General features: G+C 40.8%; 1 protein-coding gene across 3 annotated transcripts in view; it reads left to right on the forward strand.

Annotated features, from left to right (window-relative positions):
* Positions 1-22,192, forward strand: part of LOC144767615 (putative methyltransferase DDB_G0268948) — a 460,480-nt gene that overhangs the window by 282,430 nt on the left and 155,858 nt on the right. For all 3 annotated transcript variants that reach the window (XM_078651018.1, XM_078651019.1, XM_078651017.1), the window contains one exon: positions 13,705-13,865. In XM_078651018.1, coding sequence (XP_078507144.1) covers positions 13,705-13,865 — 161 coding nt within the window. The remainder of the gene's footprint in view (positions 1-13,704; positions 13,866-22,192) is intronic.

Here is a 22,192-nt window from a genome sequence, read left to right on the forward strand (position 1 = left end):
TATTACTCTCTTTGAGTCATTGGATTATTATTTTGGATGGGATGTGGGTCCTCACCATGTAATAAGGCCACAACTCCATACTAGGGCTCAACAATTTAAACTTGAGCTCAGCCTCTGGTTATTATAGTGCAGATTAGGCAGTCTTAACTTAGGAGAAATGAGTAAAACCTTTACCAGTACCAAAACAGTTAAAAAAGTAGAAAACTCATCACAATAAAAATGACACTCCAATCTATTAAACTAGGAAGTTAAATGAAAAAGAGGCACAAACATTTCAAAAATTTGAAGTAGGAAATGAAAGATATGATTTTTGAAAGTTTTAGGTGTTTCTACCACCAGAATACATGAAGTGTCAACCACGTGTATCTAGGCGACCCGACTGGTTTAATGTTATGTTATGTTATGTTATTCGATTTTTGTAGAGCGCATGAGCACCCGGAGGTTTCATGGCGCTAGAGAAGCAAAAGATGGTAAAGAGTGATTTAATCATGCGCTTGCTTGAACAACCAGGTTTTCAGTGCCCCCCTGAATTCCATTAGATCAGTGCAACTCCGGAGGGACAAGGGGAACAGGTTCCAGATCTTTGGGGCCAGGTAAGCAAATCGGCAGCCGCCAATGCGTTTCTTTTTGAAGAGGGGCAAGGTAAGGAAGGACAGATGGGCAGAACGGAGATTGCGAGTTGGTTCATGTTTGTGTATGAGATGATTAATAAACTTAAGGCTTTTACCATGAAGAACCTTGAAGGCCAGATAGCCTACTTTGAAGGTTACCCGTTGGGCTAAAGGCAGCCAGTGAAGAGTGGCTAACAATGGTTTCGCCAAACTCCTGCCGTTACATTTAAATATGAGTGTGGCCGCCTGATTTTGCACAATCTGCAGGCGTTTAGAAAGAGCCAGGGGAAGGCCTAAATAAATAGAGTTGGAGAAATCTAAACGGGAAAGGACTAAGGCAATTACCACCTGAATGAGGGCAGAGTGCGTGAGAAAATTAGCAATTTTCTTAATCTTCCGTAGCTGAAAAAAGCATGAAGATATCACTTTTCCCACCTGACTTTTCAGTGATAGATTGGAATTAATAGTGATCCCGAGACTTTTTACCGAAGAGGAGGGCGACGGAGAAGAACCCATTCAAGGCGGCCAAAAATGAGGGCCCCAGCTGGTTGCAATTTTGCCCGGGAGTACCACCTCAGTCTTTCCAGGATTGAGTTTTAAATGGTTCATCTCCATCCACCCTTGAATATGCAGCATAGTGGCCTGAAATTCCTCAATAGAGTCTGTGGAGTTTAATGGGAATATGAGCTGCAGGTCGTCCGCATAATTATAGATTGTGACCTTCCTGTTTTTTAAGGAGTGCAACAGCGGTTTAAGGTATAGATTAAACAGGAGGGGGGATAATGATGAGCCCTGCGGAACGCCGCAGGTAGTGGCAAGTTTGGGCGCTGTGAAGTTCTCGAGCTTGACTGCCTCGGTTCGGTCGTTCAGAAAGGACTTAACCCATCCGAGGGCCGCGCCTCGTAGGCCGGCCTGTTCGATCCACCGTGTCGAACGCTGCCGACAAGTCCAGGAGCACCAAGGCCTGATGTATGCCCTTATCGGCATTAGCTCTCAAAGTGTCAAGGACCGCTAGGATCACCGTCTCGGTAGAGTGTGCCTGGTGAAAGCCGGCTTGGTTGGGCTCCAGGTAGTCAGATGTCTCTATAAAATTAGAGATACAGCTGGCCACATGGGCTTCTAGAATATTTGCACCGAAAGTGAGGAGGGATATGGGCCGGTAGTTTGCTAAGTTAGAAGGGTCGGCACCAGGTTTTTTAATTAATGGGACCTGCGTGGCGTTTTTGAACGAGTTGGGGACTATTCCCTGTAATAGGGATTTGTTCAAAAGGGAAAGTATTCCTCGGGTTAGTGTTAAGTAGACTTCCTTTAAAATATGCGGCGGACAAGGATCGTTGGGGGACCCAGACTTTACGCGGTTCAACAGCTCAACTAACCTGCCGCCAGGAGCCATTCAGTGAGATCTTTGTCCATAATATTAATGTCTGGGGAAGGTGTTGGGAGAGAATTGGCCAGAGTAGACAGGAAATCTTGATTATTTAGTGAGCCCCATTTCCTTACTAGCCCCCCCACAGAGATGGGAGCCTTTGAGTGGCTGTGAGAGAAGATGGAGAATCGCAGTAGGTGATGATCAGACCATATGCAAGGTATTGTTGTCGGGGTGGATAGTGGGACATTGCGTGACCAAATCTGGTCCAGAATTTGTCCCTTTTCATGGGTGGAAGTCAGGACTGATTGAGAAAAGTTCATGTGGGAGAGAAGCTCAAAGAGTTCAGTGGCCTAGGGTCCTGCTTCCGGGTCATTATACCAATAATTTAAATCCCCAATCAATATGACTTTTTCATAATTGACGGCTAGACTGGCCATTTGTTCAGTCAAAGAGACTGGGAATGTAGGCATCGATTTGGGTGGGCGATAAATCAATACCAGCACCATAGTTCCCTTCTCTGAGACAAATTTAATTACTAAGTTTTCCGTGTCTTGGAGGTCCAAGGAGGGTAGAGTAGTAAACGTGTGATCTTTATGAATGATGGCAGCAACGCCACCCCCAGGTTTTCCTGGCAAAAGTTAAGACCAACTGCAACGAAGCATGTATCTAATACAGGGACCACTTTTGTCCCACTTATAAGTTTATCTTCAGACTTAAACATTTTTTGGGAGAAATGACCTTGTTGACTGTGTTATTCGTGGACCAGGGTGTCAACTGTATCCTAACAGGGACTTGTTGATGGCATCTAGGTGAAGCACAGGACATCCGTGGGAGCCTTGGCTGTAGTAGGAAGTTCACGTATATTCACATTGACTGTGGGAAAACTCCAAGGAAGTGAAGATGAAGCATCAGCAGAAGACTGCTTAGAGCTGGACCCAGTGACATTTTCTAATTTCAGACTATGAAACTGTTCTGAAAGTCAGGATCCTTTCAGCAGGGCATACAATCATGTTGTGTCTAGACAAAAATTGGCAATCTGCAGCTGCTGCTCAGCGGTGGTCCATTGGTATCCTCTAGTTCTTTTTGCAGAACTTTTGGAAAAGGTTTTTGATGGAGAAACAGTACACTATAACAACAGCGAAGGCTCCAGGGCGCTTTGAGCACCATATGGGGGTAAGGACTCAATCTTTCTGAAGCCATTAGCAAGGTCAAGGTCAAATCAAGTTGGTAAGGCTCAGCTGGGCCTAGCAGAGATTTGGGATTCTTGCAGCTTTTGTGCTCCTGGATCTGAACAGGAGTCTAGCCCACTGGCCCTTGGAGTCTACTCTTCTATTTTTGTCCTTAGTATAAGTAGGGGCAGATCTAGCAGTAAGGGGTTGTCTCCATAGACTCAAAAGCAGGTGCTCTCCTTCTTCACCAGAGGTCTGCTGAGAAAGTACTGAGGGTGCCACTGTTATGTTCACTGCCAACCTGTGGTTAGTGGAAACTTCTGGTCACTCCCTAACCAATGGGACAAAAGCTCCTATGGGTGCCCTTACCTACTATTATGGAACTCCCTGTGTGTTTACTGTCAAATGTGTGTGTTTTACTGTAGAAAATCTCACAGGACCCTCTCTACCTGAAACTAATATGACAGAACTGTTCTTCACTTGTGCAGAGCTCTGGGCACACCCATGAAGAGTATCTAGGGAAATGGGAAAACTTCCCTTATGAACCAGATCTGAAACAGGTTTTCTCCCTACTGATGTTGGTGACACTTTGGCTACTTGACAATAGTAGGAGTAGTCCTGAGTGTGAAATGCATCTACCTGTGACAGGGGATGGCCCTTTGAAACTTGTGACCCCCCTGCACCATCTTGCCAGAATGTCACATCTCCTACCCTCCCTTTTGGTCCTTTTTCTGGAAACCATTTACACTTCATTACAGAAGGCAAGCAGGTTGCTTGGTGACATTTGTCGATTATCTATTGAAAGGCTGACATAGGTTTAAGCAGAACAATAGTAATTTAAAATCTAACTTAGCTCCTAGGATGGATTTCAACTTCCTATCAATTGTAGTCCTTGTATCATGGTTCAAGCTATTTTCGAACTGAAGTTATGCATTATCAGGTGTTATAATGTAAATCAGTACTTTTCTATCTATGGAATAGCCAGCCTTGCCACAGTGAAAAATTACTCTTGAGATTTTTCACTGCTAAGACAAGTAAAAAGTAAGTGCATCTGCCCTACTTTTCTACGCACAATGCCCTATTGGTATTATAACCCACCTTAAGAAAGAATTATGTATATCGAAATGGCAGGTTTTGGTCTGGAAACAGGTTTATTTGGCAAAGTAAAATTTGCAGTTTAAAAACAGGAGGCCAGGAGTCATGCGTTGGATTGTCACTCTATTGTTGGTAGGCCACTAATGATGTTTAGCTTACAGGCCCTGGGGCAACTGGGTACCATATACTAGGGATTGACAGGTAATTTAAATATGCCACATAAACTTTGTAACCAATTTGTAAAGTTTATAGGGGTCAGAGCGCATACACTGGGGACTGATAATAGGGCCTCTGTGCCGATAGTCCTAACAACCACCAGAATCAGTTAAAAATATGGGAATGATCATGCCAAAGGATTCATTGTCGTACATGCCCCCCTCCGGATAAAAGGTGTGGCTAAACTAACTTTTCCTCTGGTTGTTATCATCGCAGAACCTGGAAAGGCCATCTGCATTGGTATGGTCAGTCCAGGGTCTATGTTCCCCTGCGAAGCCCATTCCATGTCATCTGAATTTGACATTTGAGAGACCTGTGGTTGGTTTGAACCTTGAAGCGAGCCCCAAACAGGTAGGATCTCAGCTTCTTCAGTACCAAATGATAGCAAATGTTTCCCTCTCCAATGCTTCTGTTATCGTAGGAGTTGCCTACTAGAAAAGACAACAGTTTTGTCCTGGTTCTCATCTATCAACTATGACAATACTGCCCCAAATCCATGCTTCAAACCATCTGTCTGGATGACAAACTCTCTGCTAAAGTCAGGTGCTTTCAGTTCAGGTGCTGTGCATAGTTCCTCTTTCACATTTTTAAAACCATTCTGACACTGTTCAGTGTAAATACACTTCATGGGCAGTTGTTTGCAGTGAGTTCTGTCAAGGGGCAAAAATGACACCATAACCTTTCACAGATCTCTAGTGGCTTTGAACTAAGTCTGTGCTTTAGGTGATAACCAAGCGATGATAGTTTAGATCTTGGGTTGGAGAGGCTGTACATATCCTTCACTAACAAGGTGGCCCAGAAACACCAGGCAAACCACAGAGTCCAGCTCTATCTGGCAGTTGCTGGACTTGATAGTCAGGCCTGCCTGTTGCAGAGCCTACAGAATTTTTCTTAGGTGGGTCTAGTGGTATGTCAGGTAGAGCTAAAGACAGTTATATTATTAGGAAATGCTTCACTGATTGTCATCAATCCTGACAGAAGTCTCGTCACCAGGCTATGAAAGGTGACAGCAGTATTCCTCAGACCAAAGGGTATCACCATCAATTGTAATTGACTCTCAGGAATGGAGAATTCTGACCTCTCCTGTGCTCCCTTAGGGAAATTTGCCAGTAGCAAGCGAGACCAAAAGTGCTGAGGTAGTTGGCAGCCCTTAGATTGTCTATAAGCGCATCAGCTGTGGGAATCGGATGTGCATGAATCTTGGGGGCAGTATTTAGTCCCCTGTAGTCTGTAGAGCATCTGAGTTCTGACACCCCTCCCGGTTTTGCCTTGGGGACCAGCACAAGACTCGTTCAGGGTCTACTGGAGGGGTTAGTCACCCCTGGGTCCAATCCTTTTAGTTACTGTTCATTCAGAGTGGGAGAGAGGACAACTCCCTCGACTGACTCATCCTTAGCAGAACTGGAAAAGAGGTCTGGGAAAGGTTCCCTCTTGTTCTCTTCTCAATAATCACTCACTATGAGCATAGTCATGTGTGCCCTGTGACAATGTGGTTTTAACCAGTTCACATGCACCATGCTGTGGGCATGTCTGAGAGTGCCCAGGTCCACCAAGTAGCTGGCATCTTTCATCTTCTTCAGCACTGTGTAGGATCCAGTACACTTGTTCCAGAGGGCCCTGGGAGCCACATACTCTTCCATCCACACTTATATGACCTGGTGTATGCTCTACCAAGGACGCTTTTTGTCATACCAGTGCTTAACAAGATCCTGGATGGCCTCTAGGTTTTCAGTAGCCTTCTTGTTGTACTCTGCCTTGCAGGAACACTGGCCTAGTATATAGTCTACTATTTCCTGTGTGAGTTCCTTAAGAGGTTACTCCCAAGTTTTTCATACTAGACTTAAAGGCTCTCTAACAGGGTGCCCTTACACAAGTTTAAAATAGATCAATCTCACTTCCGTTTGAGTTATCTCCCTGTTGACAAATAAAGGCATGGTAATTGAACATTTCACTTCCTATGAAGTTCCCCAGACACTATAATCAGGTTTTTAGTCTTTTGTTGATCCTCTCCACATGATGATTTCCTTGGGTGTGAAAAGGAGCGATGAACTTGTAAGTCACCCTACACTCATCTCCCATAGCATTCAAGTATGTAGTCATGACGTTTGTTCTCCAGTTAATTATATCACTTCTTTGGGGATCCTTCTCTGGTGACTATACCAAGAAGAGCCCCTGTCCCCTGAAGACACACTCACTGACTTCATAGTTGTTGCTTCATGATACTTTATGGCATGATCACCATCCGCTAAAATGTACATACTTCCTGAAGCAATGGGGTAGATTTGGTGAAAAATCCAAGCAGAGGAAATGTTTAGGTTCAAGTCAGAGGGCACTGGTATTTATTGGAGTCATAGGGAGTGTCTGTCTCCTGCAATATTAAACTTATTTAACAGGTACCTAGGTTGAGCATGGTGGAGAGCGTTTTTGTGAGTCCCCTACTGGGCACACAGTAGTTTTTCCTTATGTTAACCTAACTGCACACATTATAGGCCGCTTTTGCTTTGCACACAATGCATAGTAACACACTTGTTTTTGTGCCATATTTTTATTTCTGAAATATGCTGCACATGTTTTATTATTGTGCTTTCTGCTTCTGTTCAGTTTGTACATTGCACAAGACCAAAAATCATTTTGTCCTGTTTTTCTCTGTGGTGGGACACTAATACCTATCAATAATAGAGAGATCCAGATGCTGTTTTTTGAAGAGCAATTCTTATCATATAAGCCTAGACATGCAACTCTAAAAACAGAGCACAACAAGGCTTGCAGGCAAAAGGTGCTGAGATGAACAAGCTACAAACCCGAGATGTAGACCAACTGATTATGACTCGCAGGATTTTCAGTCATGGAAGTTCAAAAGGACTTTACACATTTTTATGATTCACTTTGTTGTCCATTCTGCTTTATTATGATGGCACAGCCTGTTGCTATTCCTGTAAATTGCAGACCTGTTATCAATGCACATGTAATTCATTATGGAATGACTAAAGAGGGTGGTGCTTTTATCTTTGTGGCTGAAGCCAACGATGCTTAATGCTTTGAAGTATTTTACTCTTGGGTCAATTTTTCAGATAGGGATGGTAATACAAACACCTTTCATAGATGGACGACTCCTCCAGCATCACATCTTTTTGAGAATATATGCTAATGGAAATGCTGCTGGACTACTGGGACCATCATACTTTGTTTCTTGGCGCCCTTCCACATGTAGCTACACCAGTTTGCATGGATCCCAGAACCATGAGGTGGCGACTTGGCCATCTCAAGCTAGATACACACCATATCCTGACATGGCAGCTCCTAATATTTCACAAATATGATATTTTTATGATATACTAATTACTATATATAGACTCTTTACCAAATATGTTTAATGCAACTTGATGACTTTGCCAGCAAGCCCAGTTGCCAGCAGTGCCAACCATAATTCCTATGATTGTTCATTCAGTTGTAAGAAAAACTCACCCAAAAGATCGACCAAATTGAAGCTGTGTTTCCCAGTACGGGACAGCACAGAATCTTGACTATATGCTTTCCCCATAGAATCATTTCTGTGATAGAATATTTTAACACATGGGGAACAGTCTTTACGGCTGTCTATACTATCAATCATGGTACTCCGCCCATGTCAGTTTTACCAGTTATGTTAAAACAAATACAGAACTAATATGGTGCAGCTGCTGCCCTGGATTAGGGGATGAAACTAATGGGAAATTTACTTGTAGTGTCTGCCATGATTCTGTCTAACATTAAAGGCGAAGCAGCACCACTGACTATACGCCAGAGACTCACATTGGTCACAGTTGTTGACCGAGAAAGTGATGTGTACACATACTTAGGAAGCAATAATTTGTGAACCATATCAACTAAACACCTTCTTGGCATAATAGTACAGGCAAGAAAGCCAAGAAAACCTGTGAGTTTGGGATGAATCTGAAAGGAAACCAAAAGTTAAACCTTGTGGAAATATTAAACCCCTGGATATCTCAGAGAAACGCTAACATTTTAGTGATCGCACTAAACTCAAGCCCCCGGAGAAGTGTCAGTGTTTTGATCCACATTATCCTTTTTCCTTTGAGAGGAGGGCAATGTGAGCGCAGTCAGAAAGAGTATGTGGCACCGAAAAGGGACTCACAATGCTCGTCTGATATGCAGATAAAAAAGGAGTATTGAACTCCTCCATTTAAGTCAAAATTTCAGAAAAAGAAGGTTACAGCAATTACTGTAAAATATTCCACTAACTCTGAGAACATTTCTCCTGAACAGGAGTTTGGCAGTGACTCTCATCAATAGCACTGCAAAAGTCACCATAGTACGCAAAATTTGCCAGGAGTTTTATGCCAGTGAGAGCAACTGATACATTCATTACAGTTGCGACTGCAGACAGGTGCCTAGCCACTCCAGATATGGTATGTGATTTGGATATACAAATTGAGAGTGGTATATCGTGCACCATCAAAGTAATTTTCTGTGAAATCTTAACTCTGTCCTATGACATCCTTTTGACATAGGTTGACTGCCCCCATCCCTTTTGTTCAAACATCCCCACAAGATGAGGGTGCTCTAGTCTCTGACGCAGTCAAACATGCTTATGCAGCAGAATTGGCTCTTGCACAAGCCTCAGCATTATACTGAGACCATGTTGGCTGGGTTAAAGACTCTCCTTATCACATAATCCCTATTAGGACCAGCATGCCAGTGCAACCACAGCACCCCGTTGAACAAGTTGCTAAGGCATCCATTAGAGAAATACTCTTCCAATTGGAGAAACTGGGATAATTGAACTCTGTATGTCGTAAATTAATTAATTCTCTTTTTTCCTGTATTGAAACCAGATCATTTATATCATGTAGTCTTAGACTGCAGACATTTAAAAAGGTATATACACACTTTTACAATGCAGAAAACACACAGTAGGGCACTCATTAGCAATATAGTCCATAAATAATACAACACCACCTTGTATATCTCCAATGGTTTTTTCAGCCAAAACCTAGCTCCTAAAAGCAGGGATTGGACAGTGTTTTCTGTGTTAGGATTTCAGCATTGCTTTACTCGTTTGGCCATGGGCTAAACGAACATCCCAGGACTGTTTCCAGCCCTTATAATGTCAATTCCACATGAAATTGACCCAGGTGCTTTATCCTATGTAGATGATATCAATCTTACAGGAGATGAGTTAAACTCACATTTGGCCAGAGTGGACCACTACATTTTAGGCTTCCCTGCCTTTGGATACACATTTAAATATAATAAATCCCATATTGCATTTGTTGGAGAAATGTGCACAATTGCAACCTCCAAATGTATTAAATAAATTACCGTCCCTGCTAGGATTTCGTAATTTTGGCAGAACTTACATTCCTGATTAAACACAATGCGTAAAATTGCTTTATAGATTACTACAACTTGATTTTTCCACCTCACTTTGTACATCAGAACAGACTGACATATTTAGATCATTACAATGACTTACTTACCATACTTCACTTACATGTATTTGTAAATACCACAAACCTAGTCATCCGGGTTTTAATCCGGTGCATATGGATTCACTTTTATCACTTCTGAAGAATGTGAAACCGTGCCAATAGCAAATAAATAGCATTAATATTCTAGTGTCAAAATGTGTTTTGCTTCCCCGGAAAAAATACTGACTGATGTGCCAATGGCTATCCTTAATGAATAGCCAATTGCAGAAGGGAAACGCATCATTGCAGTTACTCCTGTGCCAGCCTCAGCAGCTGTCGCAAACGCTAGCATTGCCAGTGCTAAAGCCCTGCATACTTTATGGATACAGTGGACAACATCCTAAACAGCTGTTGATGTAGACTTTGTCTTCGACCATCTTTACAGACTCAAGAATTCCTCCGGTATGAACATGTCTACACCATGCCTTCTTCTGTCTTATCGCTAAAACAGTATAATCCCATTAAAGACAGCACAACTTTGACTAAAGGCTTTCCTTCTAAATATTACAACCACTTGAGTGAAAAGAATATATGCTTTGTAATGATTACATTGGTTGGCGATTGATTGATACCCAAACAAACCCGCAGGCTATGTTTAGTGATAGCTGCATATGATTGTGTTGCTTCTGCACATGCTGCTGTGGTGAAAACTATTTCCCTGTATCAGCAACATTATTGGTGGCATTGTTTGTACCAACGTGCCAAAATATATACCCTGTGTTGTGACACTTGTCAACAAATTAAGGCTTCCACCGTGGCTCGTCCCCTGCAGACACACCTGTTCATTTCGTATAAGTCTTTCAGATGTGTTTATATGGACCACTGTGGTCCTCTGATTTTCAATACTACATTTAAATGTATTTTAGTTGCAGTGGTTCCATGGCTCCAGGTTCTTCTGGGTTTGGCCACAGCGCTCAACTGATGCTCAAACGTTTATTAAAGACAGCAAGTCGTCATTGGGACACACGCATGTGGTACACTCCACTCGGACTAGGGCCCGGCCTTTGCCTAAAAAGCTTATTGGGATTCTGTGACTTCCGTGCATGTGCAGGTGCAGGTGCATTATTCTTCTGCATAATGGCCCGGGGCAATTCTGTTGTCAAAAGGATGAACTGTGACTCAAAGCAGTCTTTACCAGCTACAGTCATATGTACAGGGTATAGTTGGATCCATTGTCTTTATAGAGTTCGGAGGGCATTAAATAACCTCCCTAAAAGTTCTCTGAATAGCCAACGTCCTCTTTGGCATCAGAATGTTTATTTCAGAACTTGGCGCTTTAGACATTGTGGCACTCCCTCTGACATATATAATCATTGTGTTGTATTACAGGATCCACAAGACTACTGTGACACCGATTCCTAAGAGCAGTTCAAAGCAGCTGTCTCTTAAAAAATTAATTGGTGATCTTGTGCGAGAGAAGGTAGTGGGCAAAAAGGATTTGGTCCTTTAAGCTCTGGTGGAAGTCCTTGGCATTCAAGGTTCGAGACTGTTATCCTGCCACCGCTCCCTGGTTCTAAAGTCAATCGATTTGTCTCTATTTATCATGTCAAACTACCTCAATAGTAGGTCACAAGGAGCCCTTGGTCGTTCTAACATTACTCCTATAATGCTATAGATCAAGATGATTTTTCATCAGACAGTTCTTCTGTTTTTGACACTCCTCCATTAAGGATCTGTGCTGTTATTTCCTGGCTGAAACGCACTTATATGGTCTGATATTGGAGACATATTTGGATTACACTTTCCTTAGTTTTTTCTAAATTTTGTGGATCGATTTAATGATTGTTTTTTTCTCATTGATGACTGGTTATTATCTACCAGGATGCTCTGCTACGGAACCGGTTGATAGGGTGTTGGCCCCACATTCATCTTCAGATGATCTGAAAAGAGACTTGTCCCCCCTGAACATTTGAACTGTTCCCGTGACTGATTGAATTGTTTGGGATAAGGGTATTTTTCATATATTCGATCGTACGGATATCCTATAGATACCAAAAGTGGTTAGTCCCTCAATGGGTGATATAATACTACCTGGGTTACAATATGATGGGTGGGATGTTGATACTGTAAACTCCATCGCTCTCAGAGCTAGAATATAAACCGTTTTTTGAGTCAAAGGTTTTGTACATGAATTCTGTGATATATGTAGAAATGTTATTTTACCATCATTTTGGACATCACTATATGCAACATTCTACTGTCCAGCACCCCATTTTTAATATCACTCATTGGGAACGTTGCCCCATAAGCCCACAAGGGAGTTCTAAAACACATAAATACAAACGTAACTATTTTACAGGACACGATACATCTGACCCAATGTCATAATATTTTAAATTAGCCCCTACTCTTCCCAAAAAATCTCTGCTTACATAAACGAAGATCATATATACTGCTTCTTTTGCCACACAATTAGCCATTAAAGGCTATGACTACTGGAAGGACACAATTTAAATGCATTTGATTTGGGGTGCCAAACCTTGGCACGTATAGGAAACAAAAACCCTGTTCCAAGCCTGTTCATTTTTAACACAAATGATTCTCCTGATTGACACTGTTCAACAGATCACATTTCTAGGATTTAAAAAAAATTATGAAAACAATGCACCCCCTATTGCCCGCTTTGAAAATTTGCTAGATATGACAAATTATACTGGAGAGTCACTGAATAGCATGTTGCAGAATGGCACATTTCATTCCACACTTTCAGATCCTCATGGGTGGTTATTATCATCCTCATTTTCTAATTTCCATACTGGGGTTTAAGGCAAACAGGCCCAATTCCTATTACTTCGGCTCCCAACATTCAGTTATTATTACCACCTATTGGATGGAGAAATTGGGTCAACAGTGATTTGAACATTCCAAACAGTCTGCAGTTAAACAACATCTTTCTCTCATTTCTGGAGATATGGATATGTCTAAATTTGTTTTAGATCCTAAGACACAGCGTTTTATTGTGTACAGTTTATTGATTGTGTTAGTCATGTTATTTACTTACATATGTTTCCTAATTGCTGCACAGTTTTTGCATGATTGAACACATTTGTTTCAATAAATATTGTACGTTTTCTATGTGTTTTTTTCCTTTTATCGTGGACATGTGTGAGTTAGAGAACGCAAAGTGATGACCTGTTACCATGACTCCTGAGAGAGTTCGGAGTGTTGTGTTCTGAGGTGCTAATTGCCTGTCTCTCTGGAAGGTTAGGAGGCAGGTAAAGCACTATTAGTTAGCTTGGATTTGGGGCCATTGGTGCTGATGTTGTAAGGTGATTGAATCCCTACGTGCTGAAGTCCTGTGATCCCAAGCATAGTTCTGTTTCTGAGCAGAATCCCTGCAACAGCATTGTACATCAATCATGCCATTTTCAGCTTGATCATGGTTTGCAAATCTTTAAAGGCAGTTTATTCATGTAGGGCCGCATATGCTTGGCAATGTGTTATCTTCGATCACAGCCTTCAACAGTGGGTTGCAGAAGTTCCTTACTTTCCAATCCAATAGAGAAAATACAAAAGAACATATCACTGGAATAGAGGAACATGGCATGTAATTATGGAGATGGTGTCTGCAATTACCTAGCATATCATTTTAGAATGTTGAGAGATCACATTGATCATCAGCAGCTTTTCATTAATGTAAGGAGGAATTGCTCTAAGAATTTAAAATATAAATATTGATATACACCTACCGAAAAGTGGCCATGCAGTTTGTACATTTTGCTTGGAACAAGCCTGCCTCAAATAATGTTCTTTAATATGTCATCTTTTAACAGAAAGGAAAGCCATTTGAGCTGGCAGTGGATGTTGGCTGTGGCACTGGGCAGAGCACACGTATATTGGCCTCGCATTTCAAGAAGGTGGTTGGGATGGACATCAGTGAGGCTCAAATCAAAGAAGCTGAAAATGTTGAAACCTCCCCCAATGTGTCCTATATGTAAGTTGAGCTTAAATATGAAATTGTGTTTTAGATAGACTTAGAATGCCAAAAATGAAATATCCTTACGAAATGGATGGAGAAAGCTACTGTAGATTTACACAGATGTACGCAATAATTTCAGACATCAAACACGGACTTGTTAGAGTTTCTCACTGCTTCAAAACAACATCGACGGTATTTTTCAAAATCAATCATGAGTACTGGAACGAGTACTGCATGAGTGTTCTTTTACCACACTTACATCTCTTACATACCTTTGTTAACCTGTACTGAAATGTCCAACTCTCCATTACTAAAAGTACAAGAGGTAAGTCATTTTCTGGTTGTATAGATTGTACATGATGAGACTCATTTTAGATGTTTTGGAGACATATCATAAGGGGGTGTAGTATTGTGTAAAAGCACTGCAACCGTGCGACTTTGCAAATTGCCTTTGTGAATAGGCTCCTTTGATCCTATATAAAAAAAATAGGAAATTCATTTTGTGGCTGTAGATAAGAAAGGCTGTATTTAGTAACTGTTGTAATGACATGTGCAACACAATATTGATGGATTCATAAAGTGATGTCCACTGTGATGTGTACGAGGTCATGAGAGGTCCACTGTAGACATTAAAGTATTGGGAGTTCCAGCGGTTTCAGGTTTTATATTTTAACCATCTCTGTTTATTACAAATCTTTATGACCCTTATGGCACTCATGTACAAACATTCTATTTGAGAAATCGTAAATTGCAACAAATAATGAATCAATTTGATTTCTTAAATGGAATAAATAAAAATGCATTCGGTAGAAGAGGTGGCAGTGTACACACAGACTTCTACTGAGTGCTTTAGTGTTATGCAATCTGATTTATATACCAGTAGGTCGGTTCACAAAAATAGTGAATAGTTATGGGTCGCAATTCAACATATCTTATTAATATGCATTGGCTTCTGCTTGCATGGTGGTCTCTTGGGATCAGTAGACCACATTGTCTGTGATTGCTACTAAATATTACAAAAAATACAGCCCATTTTGCTTAATAGAAAACAGGATGTGTTTTAAAAAAAACATAAAATATTACGTAATACTTTTTTAGGATCAGGCAGTGGTGGAAGGGGCGTTTTATTAACTAATAGCATAATGAAAATTGTGTACTAATTGTGCTAAGAGGGCAAAATAATTTAGGAGTCTGAGGCAAATTCCAAATGATGCATTTAAATATAAGAAAAACAGGCTGACACAATTACACTAAATATGTTATGAAAATAGAGATGTTTATTCTAAGTATAGGGCTCATTTAGTGGAAAATGTAATTAATCTATGGATAGCCAGCTCCTAAGAGGCAGATTTAAAACCCCTTTTGCCACCAGTGCATAATGTTTTGTGACAAATCCTTTTTTTTTTTTTACTTTAAATTTACAAAGTGACGCATCTATGCAGATGCATCACGGAAGACAGACATGCAACTGAATGGAATTGAGTGAGAAGCTGCTGCATCGCGTAAGTAGTAAAATATGTATGGTAGCGTGCCAATGTTAATTACAATGCATTACTGACACAGGGATATTTACAAACATTCCCCACAGTGATGTATCTTTTGGCTGCATCACACGCTCCATCAATGGCCAGGCAATTGTGGACCATCTGGGACTATTCATCAATGTACTGGCCAAATATCCTGGGTGTGTGCCTGATTCATAGATCTACAGAAACAGCATCATCAATAATCATTTCCAAAATGAACAATATGGCAATGGGCTACTTGTAGGTAAGCAGGAAACAATTAACATATGCCAATGCTCTGAAAGAATATTTGTCCATCTGGCACATTATGTGCCCTCGTGTAAGAATGACACAATAACTGATTGTGAAAAGGCTAACCCACATATGCACTATAATCACATAACATACTGTCAAAAGATAAATACATCAATGGCAGCATAACAGAAAGAGCCATAAGTATGTCCTCAGGGCACAGTGTGATTACAGTTGTGGGCAAAGATGCATGTAACTCACCTCATTAAATGATCAATGCACATGTGCCTACAAGGCAAAGTTGCTGTCTGAAGGCAAATTATTCAACATTGCATGGAGTGTATGAACACATGCTAATGATGAACTCCCCTTGACCCAAGGCCTGCACAGTACCACAGGCCCAAGAGCTGAGTACCAAACGTTCACATCATTTGCAAAAACATTTAAGCACCTCAGAGATGTGGCATACATCTCATCTAATTCATTTTACTTATTTCAATGTGTTATGCATTCTAAAGCATGTATGGAAATAGGATTTCAGGTAAATGGAATGTGTAAGTGTATTAACGAGTACCTTCATGTTCAAAAACAATATACAAATGATGCAGGCTTTAGAGCACCACAATACAAGGGTGCCTGTGCAGGGCCAAGTCATCCGAATGTGTGACAATGCAGGGGCAAACACAGTCAATAAAACAATCAATCCAAATATGTTTCATCACTGTTCCGTGAAACTGACTCACTTCTGCCCAGACAAATCATTTGCAGCACTTCTATGGTGAAATGGGCCTAGACGTACCATATACAATCTGGGAAAGTGTGCATCAAACATAATAAGTACACTGGTATCACTTACACATTGCAAGACCTCACATCTTTCAGTCAACAAATCATGCACTGCAAAGCACCATCCCCTGCCATGCCGATCAATTGATAGACAACAAGTGAAGTGAGATGTGTCACAAACAATGGGAAACAAAGTGTTAAACACAACATCTAATTTTCCCAAACAGTATTCCCACTTAAATTGTTAGCAAACATGATGCACACCACATGCCATACATACTCATTTACAGTCGCAGCTGGCATGACTCACAGGTTGGGGGGGGCGGGGAATCATGCAGGGGGTCGGGGTTTATTTTTAAATACATAAAAAAATTAACTTCCCTTTGCGGCCCATTCTGGTCTGGTCCACGTCATACTGTATGTCTCTGCTCCACACAGGTAGCACTCAGCTTCCTTCCCTTCCCCTAAGCCAATCACAACACTGATGGGACGCTGACCGCAATGGTGTCTATGGGGAGGCCATTTTCTCTATGTAGGCTGCATGCAGCCTACATGGAGAAAAGTGCAGATGGCGTATGACTGTATTGGTTGGCCCTCGGGCCGACCAAACAGTCAGCGCCCACAACAGTGGGCAAGCCACTCCTCCCCTGCTCTGGAGCAGTACTGCCCGCTTGCCCCCAACCAAACCCTTCTGCTTTCACAGTGCAAGAAGCTGAAACATAAAATGGTATTGATAATACGATTTTATGTTTCTGCTTCCCGTATTGCGAGAAAGCAGTGGGGTGACACTCCTCAGCTCATGTGGAGGAGGCACCGCTGCTCAATTGTCACAAAAGGTAACACATTTATCTTACTTTCCACTTACAGCTGATCAAGAATATGGCCAACATAAGTGGTTGATGACACCATTTGGCAATCCGCAGACTGATTCACAAAAGGCATACAACCATGCACATTGCTGCACAAGAAACATCATAGAAAGAAGCTTCATCATGCTCAAATCCAGGTTTCGGTGCCTGGATTTAGCAGGTGAAAATGCCCTGCAACCTTGTCTGCATATCGATTACCAGCTCTCACTTCATTATCTCCTGACTGGTGAGCAGCACACCTGACCACTGCCACGTCTTTTGAATCAATTATTTTACAAAATTTCCATTTTTAATGAGGGATCCTAAAGAGGCCATGCACAACCCCATAATCATACTATCAGTGTAAATGGTTACTTTCCAACTTTTCCCAGCTTTACAAGCTATCAATTTGGCTACTAGTGCAGACTTGACTCCTAATAAATAGGATGCCTCGACTATTTCAGCCAATGTACACACAACGTAAGCAGCACTCAATCCTCCTTCTTTCTGGCGCATAAACAAGCCATTTACAAAGAGCTCATGTTCTGCATCCTTCAGGGGTTCTTGCTGTATGTCTGGTCGGGGTTTGACTTCATCTTTTACCTCTTCCTGGTAAGGATCAGGCAACAAGGTAGCTGTGTTTAGAACTGCACACCTAGCTATGGTCTCGTTTCCAGCCCCTTGTATAACTCACTCATCGACTAGGAGTAAGATACTGAGTTTGTGTTCTAGTCAACAGAATTTCATCTGAATGTGGGACATACTCTTTTACAGGGTGTCCCATCACAATTGATTTTCTCATTGTAGCTACAGCGTTTAGACAACCTGGCAGTGCAGATGCCGCGGGGTCATAAGTAGCAGAAAAAATATGCCACAGGATGTCGCATTAGGCCATGTCTATGGGTTAGGACCGAGAGTGCACAATTATCTCTCTCGTAGCAGAATAATGCAAAGTCTTTCAAGTAGTCTGGCATACCAAAAGCAGGTGCTTTACACAGACAGTTCCGTAACTTTAAGAAAGTCGTCATACTTTCATCATCCCATCATCCCACTCTCCTGGATATTTTGCACGTTTCTTGGTCATTTGTATCAAGGGTTTGGCCAGTAATGAAAATCCCACAATCCACTGCTTGCAATAAGCTACGACTCCAAGAAACTTCCTTATTACGTTTTGGGTTTGTGGTAATCACATTTGTCTTATTATTTTTATTCTTTCTGTGGTCACATTCCTAACTCCTCTTTCTATTTGGTGTCCCAAATATGTAATTTCTCTGGTGACATTTTATGTCCACCTTTAGCCTGATGATTTAGCATAGCAATTGGATCAGTAACCCAGTCATTTAGGGTTTTTGACGCAACCAATAGGTCGTCAATATACTGCACCAAAACGAATTGTTTGGGCAACACTAGAGATAGGCTTCACTTGCCAGCACAACATGAGCTGCTTAATCATTTGCGATATGTCCAACCTTAACTCACACACAAACTGATACATGAAATGTGTCATGTCTTTGTCTCCAATATTCTCAAACCCACTGTACTGCTTGAACACCTGTAAAAGACGTTCATAGTAGGCATGTACTTACTCATCCTTTTCTTGGGTTGTTCTGTCTATTTTTATCCAATCAGTTTCTTTCGAGGGAATCTTCCCTTTCAGGAAAGTGATTACCTGATTATATTTTTTCATAATTTCTTCTGACAGGGCTCCTGTCTTTCCATCCCTCGGATACTCATCATTAGGCCAATCTACTGTAATTTTACATTCTGTCCACAAATCGACAGGTACAACTATGTCGAATAGACCATCTAAGTCCTTTAACAAAACTTTTGAAACTTTCACAAACTACTCAACTTGCCTCTACCATTCTATTTTTTTTGTTTCTCTCAACTTTAGGAAATCATTGTTAAAGAGAAAATATCCTGTCGGGTCCATGGGACATGTAAATAACCTCCTCCTGGAACTTCTAGCATTGGACACAGTCTCTCAACCTTTTCTGTTTCTTTCATTAACTACTCAGATGTCATTCGATTCGCCCGTGCTTCTTCCATTTTCTTTGTCCACCTAGTTTTCAATCTATCTAAATCTCCCCATTTTTGCAAGTGTCAACAACTATTGTATCTGTAATTTTCTTCTTGACACTTCATGTTTTATAAATCCTTATCTGAAAATTCTGCTCTATTTGGTTTCTGCAATACTTTGGATTTCCCTATATCTATTCTAATTTCTGAGGCCAAATTCATCAATCTCTCATGAAATATATTTGTATTTCGGGTGATGATTCTGCATTTGAATAGCAACTTTTCCTCACTAAAGGTTTTTAATCTATCCATTCCTACATACCCGGCTATCATCTCTTCCAATTCCACTCTTAATTTAAATATATCTATTATCTTTGGTTGGGGTTTTGGTCTATCTATCTCTTGTGTCCATCTTCCTATTTCTTCTGGGGTTACCATTGTGGCACTTTTCATTCCTGCAGATGTCTCAATTCGCACTTCTTTTGAACAACCTGGTTTGACTTTTCTGGGTGAATCATTTATTTGCTCTCTTATTGGCAAATCCATTAAGGAAATTACAGATTCACATTCACTGGCTTGATCATCAATTATTATATTTTCTTATCTGGGTTGCTAGATCGGTGTAGTCATGACAGGTGTTTTAGGACAATTTTGCTTATCCCCATAATAGGGAACAACGGGACCTTTAGTTACGGGTAGCGTTAGTGCTTCAGGATTTGTGTTCAGCTGGGTTACTTTCTGTATTAATTAACTTCTATTTTTATTTATCGCTTCCTTTTCTTTTTCATGAAGTATCCTTTCAAGTATCCTACAACCCGTGAAACTAAAGGTGTTTTTAGAATCGAGGCACTAGGGGTAATTCTATTTAACTCTTCTTGGTAAGGTGGATATATCTTCAAAATAATCATCTTCTGAATCTCCACTACCTATCACTAAATGTTTTATTTTCTCTGTACATTTACTTCCTGTCTGTTCTTCTGTTATTAGTACAGGATATAATCCTTCCACCACCATGGCTTGTCTCCATTGTTTCATCTGACTATCTCGAAATTTGGGATAAACTTTACTCAGGTTCCTGTTGCTTTGTGATCTATCAAGCTAAAATGCCTTAGTTTCCCATTCTTCTAAAGCTTCGTACTGGATCAATCTAGGTCTTGGTTCTAACTCATTCATGCGATTTTGTAAATTATGTAAAATTCTCCCATTAAATGTCCCAAACTCGGGAAATGCTAACACTACATTATCTTTTGTATATTCTATCCAATTTTCTAGCCATACACAGGTATGACAGCCTCTCTCCATCATCATGTATGATACATGCGTTTTCAGGGGTTTTTATTCCGTTTTTCATGGATTTATCCTTTTTTAAAATAATTTTTTATTTTCTACATCAATGACATTTTTCTCTTTTCTCCGTACATTGTATGTGAATTTCCTTTAATATACTGTTTGTGGGCAAACCCTATAAATCCTTTATCTGGACGAGTCCCTATTACAGTTGGATTGTGTCTCCACGTACAAATCCCACTGTCTAATATTATCTGGGCTTCTATTTTGATGACTAATTAGATGTTTGCTTTTACTCTAATGCTTCTTCAATACCAGAGCGTCTTTTATTCTGGTGACCAATCAACTTCTGTTTTGCTTAATCACTTAACCAATGATTGTGCAGCTTTTCAGTGACGTCAGTATCGCTCCTCTCTACTGACTTCTCCATTACAATTTTTCATCAGCTACACGCCCGCTGTCTCGACCAATCCCAGCGCAGCTCTCAGTGACGACATTGCAACACCCACAACTGACCCCTCTTTTTACAAGATAATGCAAAACTTAATTCTGTACAATTTTACACACACATTTCAATAGTTACTAACATAGAAACATTTGTTACTGTGCCTGATTTACTAAATTCAAAGAAAAGTACATTTCTTCCGCTGCGAGTAAAACCTTCCATTTACCCTTCACACACTATGAGTAAAATCTCTTTCTCTTACTCTTCACTTCAAGCATCAAAGAACATGCAACTCCTTCAGTATTACCCTTGCTAGGTGATATAAACCCAAAGTTTCACCAGGGAACTCCTATGCTACCAATCACTCTCACTTTTAAACAAAGAAAATAATCCCTAAATCAGTGCTTTAAGTTCTGCATAACTTTTCACAGTTTCTTCATCATGGCAAGTCACCTCACTGCAGTATGGCATCCATTTACCACCTGCTATTCAATATTCCCGGGAATGTCCAGACAACATAAAACCATACATACGGGTTTGGTTAATAAATGAATCAATAATTCAATACACAAATTTCTACCTAACTAACTAGAACCTAACCATAACTCTGCTACCAAGTAAAACAGTTGCAGCGGGTTTACCAGCTTGGCTTACTCACAAGCTACCATACTCACCTGGGCCCATAAACATTCACACATAAGCCAGTAATTACCGCTGGGATCAATTTTGATAATCCTGCATGATGAATTTACGTTTACTAATTCTTACCAAGCCTATCACCTTGGGTCTTGATTTCCTCTGGTCAATAGATCTGGTTGTTATTAGAATAAGTAGAAATATCAGTAACTTTTTCTTCCAATGAACACAGACTCGAGAGAGTTTTAAAAGTTTTATCTAGTCAAATACCAATACATCTCATACACCCATTTCTTTAAGAAAATAATCAAGAATAGGAAAAAATTACTTGGTTAAAATCTTTTGATGGCAGTACCTGGAAAGGGGGGAAACAGAGAGCAGTGCAAAGACATACTACACAGAATTATATTTGCCTACAAAGGTGTGAGGACCAACACCTTGCCACGGAGCTGAATAAGGACCCCTGGGTCACTCAGGAGCCCAAGAATCAGAACAGGTTCAGGACAGGATTGGTGACCTTTTCTAGAAGCAATGCCAGTGTCGCACCCCTCTCTGGCACTACTC

The sequence above is a fragment of the Lissotriton helveticus genome, chromosome 7, assembly GCF_964261635.1.
Source record: "Lissotriton helveticus chromosome 7, aLisHel1.1, whole genome shotgun sequence".
Classification (NCBI taxonomy): Eukaryota; Metazoa; Chordata; class Amphibia; order Caudata; family Salamandridae; genus Lissotriton; species Lissotriton helveticus.